At 38.1% G+C, this 8253-nt stretch overlaps 1 protein-coding gene across 1 annotated transcript; it reads right to left on the bottom strand.

Annotated features, from left to right (window-relative positions):
* Positions 1-1137: 1137 nt before the first annotated feature.
* On the bottom strand, positions 1138-7933 carry LOC115755996 (protein TIFY 5A-like). The gene is given in 4 exon segments (XM_048285057.1): positions 1138-1327; positions 6065-6317; positions 6319-6381; positions 7468-7933. Coding segments are annotated over 3 exon segments (405 nt in total). The 5' UTR covers positions 7648-7933; the 3' UTR covers positions 1138-1327; positions 6065-6155.
* Positions 7934-8253: the final 320 nt, after the last annotated feature.

Below are 8253 nucleotides of genomic sequence, written 5' to 3'. Positions count from 1 at the left end.
GGCGAATGTGCATCCTCCCTTCATTGTTCAGATACTATGCGATGCTCGTAATTCGGATTGCACATGAGAAGGGTGTGTTGAAGTATTGTCATGCATCACTTTCATTTCATGTGGTTTCTTTGCACTTGAGAGCGGATGCTGAAGTATTATTGATTTTTTTCCACCTATTAATTCAAGCTTTTGGGTTGGATTTTCTAATATGAGATTTAGTGCAAAAATTGGTAGTTAATCGACTTGCAAACTGCTCGTGATCAGGAACAGTTGCACATGTTAAAAAGATCAGACTAGGAATTGGTGATCCTTGTCCCCACCCTGTTGCGGGCGAATTTGCCCTCCCATTGCCTCTGGTACATCTTGTGTCGGCCAACATTGCCCCGTAGGGCGCCGCCTAGCGATAGGTCAAACTTTGAGCAACATTGTGAAATTGGTGCACGTATTCCTCTTTTTGCCATATGTTTGAGTAATAATCCCAAAAGAAAAAAAAAAAAAAAACTACTCGCAACTGTCTAAACATAGCGGTTTCATTTAGCGTATAAGTGGGCACTATCTTAAGAGATCATCCATCCTGGTAGTCTCTTAACATTTCGGTTAATATCCTACGAACGTTCTCTCCTTATTCTGTGCATAGTTTGGTTCATTTTTGTCCCTTTCGCCAATCTAGAAGCCTGCCGGAAGTTGCTTTTTGTCCACCCTATGAATACTCCTCGCCCTTTGACGGATTGAGTCGTTACATGTATTCTGGAGGATAGCTGTGTTTTTCCTTCTGCGCTCGTTGAAGCGTGAAAAGTGCTTATATGCCTCAAAAGATAGTATATTCTATGTTTTCATTCGGTGGTTCTCGGATTTCTACGGCGTATAATTAACATTACCGCTCTCTACTCATGAAAAATGAGTTTTGTTTGATACACTACCAGTGAAAAGATCTAGAGACACTTTTACAAGGGGAAAAGCACAATAACGAGTTTTGTTCCATAGAGCATTGGTGTCCTAACTTTCGTACGTTTACTTTGATGAAAAAAATTTTTGAGCGATCATTTGAATATCACATCGGTGAAAAATGATAATTAAAGTGTCATCTTGCCTTTTTACAAGCAATGTTGGATTCTCGACAAATGACCGTATACATCGTGGCGAATATTAAGCTAATACCCAAAAATCATATTTTCTCAAAATTGGTTTTACATCCAGATCTGCAGCTATAGCTCTTACTGATCCATAATAAAATCCGAAGCCTAAACGAAGAATCCATCCAAATCATGAGGGGTCAACAAGGAACTTCAATCATGAGCGGCATGACACATCTGACTTGAAACTTTATACACCATATGTTTTTTAAAAAAAACCAATCAAGAAAAGGGTCAAGTCTATTAGTTAGGGCCAAATAGTCTTAAAAGAAATGGGCAAGGCGACCCACATCGGGGCGCGATTCGCATATAGACGCACAGCACTTTCAGCTGCCCCCGGACGGAAATAAACCTTAATTATTATTTTCTTTTAAATCAATTTGTTTTATTTTTATATTATTTATTATTAATCATGACCGTTCGACAGAACGCCCAATGCGGTTGTCTCTCACGGTTGTGTGAATATGTTATCACTCACAAACATATGTCCAAATGGTAATGTTTGACATGAATTGGTGCGATGTTACAGAAAAGGTGCGTCGACAGGGCGTTGACACCAAGAGGGGTTCCATAGTATTATATAAGGACAATTTTCAATCAATCATGTTTGAGAGTTTGGAATCGATGCTATCAAGAATCCACACTTGACGAGGAATGCAAACCTAAAACGGGCAAATGATCTAAAAAATACAGCCAAGACAAACAACCATTATTTTCAACAATTTAGGATCAATTAACAATGGAAAACCATCAAAGTATGAATGATAGCAAAGATGGTTCGAAACAACTTCTCACGTGGAAGACAAATGATGTTCCACGGCTGAAGATATCAAAACCAATTGGCGCCAAAGATCCTATTCTACCACCAAGGCAAACAAAAAGAAATAGAGGGGAATAAGGCAAAGAAAAAGGAACAACACTTGTGCGGCAATCCAAACGCCCGACGAAGACTGTCACGAAATGAAGTGCAGGAAAAATGCACAATCAAGTACACAAACAAGGACAACAAATATATCAAATAGATTCAAATTCATGATGCAAACCCGAGCAAGTCCACGAACACAATCAGTGAACAAAATTGTTCAAAAACAACCATTTCAAGTGGACAATATTCCAAATGCCTCAAGTGGAGGACTATGGAAAACAACGGACAAACTTGTCAACCAAACACATGAGAAGCACGCCAAAATACTATAAAAAAGAAGTCCACGATGGATTACCAAAATAACCCAAATTAACCAGGAAATAAGAAGGCACAAAAAAAAAGGGTGTTCAAAGGGGCCATTGCAAGGGAGCAGCAAGAACAAACTCAAGGAAAAAAACACCAATCCAATGGGCGAACCAACTAAAAACATGCCATGGTTACAATAAGTTCAAACTAATCAAACTGATGGTATGGCCAATAAACACGGGGGTGTGGATGACAACAATCCACGCAGAAGTCCAGACAAGAACTCAAGAGGTGACATAACAGAAGGTCCAAAGCAAACACCTCAAAAAGGCCAAGGCCCGGAGTAGACACGAAGTACCCAGTATAGACGAGATAGGAAGAATAATGGATTTTATGAAAGGGATTGTAACGAGGTTATCTTGAAAATGGAATATTGTGGAAAGGGTTATGCCAATGATGGCAACAACTAAGTATCAATAAAAGATAATCTTATCACCAATTAGCAAGGATAGCCATTTAAATTTCGATATTTAAAGAATAGAAAAATAACGATCAATTTAATGGAGAATAGATAAATAATGAGTCAAAAAGAAGAACCTTTCGAAAAGGATGAAGTAGATGGTCAAAAAATCAATGGTTAACTGGGGAAATATTATTACCTGATGACAATTACGTTATCTCTAAGATCAAGGATGAAGCATACCATGTTTAAGAAATATAAGAGAAAAACAATTGGAAAAAAAATAAAGTCACGTGAAGGGGAAATGATGAATTCATCATTGGAAGAACATGGTATTATTACAAACAACCACACCAAAATGTTAAAGGAAAAACTCTGGAAATGATAATGTATGCTTCAACCAAACACCAATTAATTTATGGGGAAGCATACTACCGCATGTCATATTCAAAAAACCACAAGAAGACTAACGTAAGTCCATATGAATGTGGAAAGGTAGAAAGCCAAACTTCATATTTTAAAGTGGGGGTCGGCTATTAAGATCCAACCAAGAAACAAACTGGTCCAGACAATAAAAGTTTCCGATATCAAAAAAGAAGGCATTAGAATCAAATGTCATAGTGGAATCAAGAGTGTGAGTTTTGAGAATAAGTATTCACGGACTTAAATAGTGGAATAATAATTCAAAGCCTAAGAAAACAAGTAGATTCAAAAAAAAAAAGGATGAAAATTAACAAGAAGAAAGACCAAGAAAAAAAATTAGGTCGACTATACCATATTTCTGTAAGGAGACAGAAAAAATGGGTAAATAAATACCCTTAGTATTAATTAAAACACCAAATGTTTAGTGATGCTATGTCTAGAGATGCTCTTGAAAGAAGCATAGATAAAATGACAAAGTCAATAATACGGGTATAGCATTCCAAAAGGATCAAACCTATGGGGTAAATGGGTTTCGGAAAAAAACAGGACACAAACTTTTAAGGCAGGTTGGTGGCCAAGGATAAACAAAAAAGGAAAATATATACATCCACACGATAACATCATTGGATTCTTCTCTCATCCATTATGATCTGTTCACAAATGGTGCAAACGGAGATTAAAGAAGAAATTTACATGGAACAACGAAGGTTTTATACTTCCGGGACAAAGAAAGTGTGTGTTGATAAATCCTTATGACTAAGCAAGCCCAAAGAGAGAAATGATCAATGTCAATGGTTTCAAACATAATAGTCATAAGTGATTACTAAGTCACAAAGACTATGGAGTCTGGTGCTAATGAAAGCTTATTTGAACCAATAACGAGTAAAGAACAAAAGATCAACAACTTAAAAGAAAGATTGGAAGAGATACATATATCAAAGTAAAAAGCAAGTGGGGTTACTCGTTGAGTCAAGGAGATTACATTGAAAAAATGTTAAATAAATTTCAGCATCTTGGTTACAAAGTGGCGAGTACTCCATTTGATCCCAATGTGAAGTTAAATTATATCGTAGCACAACTAATACAGTCTATAGGATCTTAATGTATGCATGCATTTACTAGACCCCATCGCATTTTCTGTGTAAATTGAGTAGATACACTAGTAATCCAAGTATAGAACATTGAATTTATTTGGCTATCTTAAGAGAACCAAAAATTTGGGATTGTTCTATAATAATTATCCGGCTGCACTAGAAGGATACACCGATGCTAGTTGGATTACAAGCTAGGAGATAAACATTCTACCCGGATGGATTTTCACATTAGAGGATGTGCTATATCTTGGGCAAGCAAAAACAGACTGTATATCTCATTCAACGATGGAATCAATTTATAGCTTTAGCACATGGGAAAGAGGCTGAATGGATTAGAAATTTGTTTAGATATCAAATGTGGCTTAGTCCAATGCCTCCTATTTCTATCCATTGTGATAGTCAAGCTACTTTGGCAAGAGCATATAGTAGCACCTATAATGGTAAGTCTAGGCATATTAGTCTAAGACATAATGTAAGACAATTGATTAAAGATGTACCATAACAATTGTCTATGTAAGGTCAAGCAAATTTGGCTACCCTTTCACAAAGGCACTACCAAGAGAGTAGTAATAATGAGCTCAAAGAAATGGGGTTGAAACCATTTAATTAAATCATCGTAATGGTAACCCACCAAATACTAGCACATCACTAGTAATATGGTTTAATGGGTAAAACAAGTTAAAGTGATTGTATAATACATATAAGCCCCGAGAAATCAGTATTGTTTTTTAGAGGCTGAATTATATTCTTAATGAAGTATAATACATTAATGTATCGTGTTCATTAGTAACGATTGATACTTCACCTATATGAGCTTAGAAGTGGTGCCGCTTTTAAAGTTATGGTTGCTTTCTAGAGAGCTCATGAAAAGGTACAAGCACAAGGCCATAATCTAAGTATATTATAAACTTCTCGTTGAAACAAGAGGTTAATATATGTCGTATTTCGGTAATATTACTAAAAGTAACAAGTTTAACGCCAGCCTACTTGACTTGATAGAACTTTGAGATACTTCACTAAATGAAGGTTTAACTCGAAAAGACCTTCATGTATGTATACCGATCTCATGAAATTTTGCTGTATCACTTTTAAAAATACATATTATTAAAAAAAAAAAAAAAATTATTATTATTTGTTTTACAAACAAAGTGGGGATTGTTGAAGTTTGTTTGTTAAAACAAAACCCTTCAATCCCACAGATAGAAGAGGGTGCAAGTCTCTTTATAGTAGAGCCACAATAGTCTTTCTAATATGGCGTATTGCGCATTTGATTATTAGACGCACTAGCACTTTGCACGCTGCGCGCCGCGGACGGAAATAAACCTAATTATTATTTTCTTTTGAAATCAATTTGTTTATTTTATATTATTTATTATTAATCATGACACATAACCCCTACGAACGGTTGTTCGAATGATTGTTATCACTCACAAACATCATGTCCAAATGGTAATGTTTCGACATGAATTGGTGCGATGTTTCGACATGAAAAGGTGCGTGACATGGGCGGTTGGACACCAAGAGGTGTGTTCCATTAGTATTATATAAGGACAATTTTGTTCAATTGACAACTTTATTTCTTTCGTTTTCCTTCAAAAGAGAACACAATCTTCATTGTTTCAGAGAGTTTTGGAGAATTACTGCTATCCAAGAATCTCATCGCGACTTTGTTGTATCCCGAAGGAATTCCAGAAACCTATAGCAACCGCAAATTATCCTAAAAGAGAGTGATTACACGCCTCAAAGTCCGACCACATTGTTACTACATTCCATTATTTTTCCAACACCATATTCAAGTTAGTCGATCAAGAACATATCTTATCCAAGAGGACGAAGAACATATCAATTCACAACTCTCTCAGAAGCTGAAACGATTAAAATTGCTAATGGTGATAAGGAGATGTGGCTTGGATCCGATGCTGCCGCTTCTGGAGGAATTTCTGCAGAGACCTCTTCATTGAGAGGCCTGTGGAGCTGTAGACCTGAGGCTGCACATTCGGCGTTGAGGGTTGAGACCATAAACTCGGCGTCGAGGGCTCCGAGCCCAGTTGGAGTCTTGCTGCTTCTCTCCTCCGTTTCTCTGTTTGCAAGCAGAATTATTTGTCTGGCCTGTGGAAAACCATAGGATTCACCAAAAACATCAGCTAAGGCGAAAAACGACGTAGTTGTCGAGATGGATAACTAAAATGATATATGTTCATGGCGTCAAAACTAGTTAGTAAACGATTACCATTATACCAAGAAATGTTCCATCTAATTCACCTAATCCGATCGCCTCCGAGGCATTAAAGCCGAATTCGCAAAACGATTGACAAAGTGACGTGAAAACGAGCGTGACCGAGACGGGGTTTAAATTAGGGTTTTCATCTCTATTAACAGTTAACCGTGCCATAGTATTGTCGATAAGATACTTTAAGACCGACCAAGCTTGTGCGAAAACGATGTGGAGGATGAGAGGTGTTGAGGTCACGTGGTCATTTACATTAGGAAGAAAGTGCGATGAAGATGCAAGTGAACACCGACTGCTGCAGCAAAAGCCACGGGTCTTTCAATAACCCCCACACTTTTAGAATCAGAAGCCAAAGTACACGCTTCTTCCTCCTGGTTACCTACTACTTTCTAACTCATTGCCATAAGTAATTAACCAAAAAAGGGGAAAAAAAAGGAAAATTCCCTCGAAATTTCAATGAAAATCCAATCTAATACAAAAAATTTAGTTCGAATTGTCCTACAAATGACTTGTCGAGTGCGAAATATAAATGCCCAACTGGAGCGATTCTTGTTTTAATCTTGCGGCTATCGTAACCTGATTTTATCTAACGAAAAAATAATGATAAATATCTTTAAATAAGTGAATGTTGAATTGGAAAAATTAATTGTAAAATTCCATAGTTTTCAATTTTTTTTTTGGTCGAATCATAGTTTTCAAAATTTTCACCTGCTTCAAATCTTTGAAGTAAAAGTGAAAAGTGAGAAAAAATTGTAAAACAATCAGACCCAAAACCTAATTTTGCTTCCGTAAGCATCTCTCTCTCTCTCTCTCTCTTATATGCCTACTCTAAATTGCAATATGATTATTCGGAATTTCCTCCATCAAGAAAGGATTCGACACTTCAAATTTATTCTTTCCCGTTAGAGAAACTAAGAACAAAGAAATGGAACATAATCATAACAATGAAGGAAGCACAAGCGCACCTGCAGTTCAGTAACAGCGGACGCACAGACTTTGCCATCATAGAATATGGTCAACTTCTGCTGCTCTTCCGGCGAGCACTCAGCAGATCCCGTCGACGACGACGACGACCCCGACGACGCCAGGAAATCGGGGATGGAATACGGCTGGAGCCGAAGCTCGAGATCGAAGCTCCTCTTCATGACGACGACGGCAGCGGCGGCGGCGGTATTCGGAAGAGGCCCAGATCGAGCACGGGCGCAGAAGCTGATCGAAAAACTCGAAAAGGGTGTCCGACTTTGCTGTTGCAACGGCGAGCGGGTGGGAGGAGGAGAGGGAATCGTGATGCGGCTCAGACGAGTCTTCCTGCTCTTCTTTCTTGGGTTCTAGTGGCGGGGTTTGTGTTTAAATACGAACCGGTCTCTTCTCCCGTCCCTTTTTTATTATCACGAGCTTCAAGTTGTGTCTCTCGGTGTCCTAAGAAACGCATTTCACACGGACAACCCACGGGAAAGAAGGAGAGGAAAAAGACAGCGAGAGACGACGCCAGTTGTAATGGGAGGCGGTGAGGCGGGCGGGGGCTTGTATTTAAGCACGTGCGCAACGTTTTTTTCCGGCAGGTGCGCCAACCTTTCCCCGATTTTACTGTTGTTGTCGTTGTCGTTTTCCTTCTTTTTAAATTTTTTTTTTCCTTTTTGTGATGATCGTGATCGTGATCGTGTTCGTGTTGTGTTGTACTTCCAGAGGGTCGACATGCATTTTCCTTCCTTATCCTTGGCACACTTTTTTGCCTCCATTGGAATGAAAAT

This window comes from Rhodamnia argentea, chromosome 9 (assembly GCF_020921035.1).
Source record: "Rhodamnia argentea isolate NSW1041297 chromosome 9, ASM2092103v1, whole genome shotgun sequence".
NCBI classification, from domain to species: Eukaryota; Viridiplantae; Streptophyta; class Magnoliopsida; order Myrtales; family Myrtaceae; genus Rhodamnia; species Rhodamnia argentea.
The sequence above is the reverse complement of the archived record's forward strand: the minus strand, read 5'-3'. Positions and strand labels throughout refer to the sequence as shown.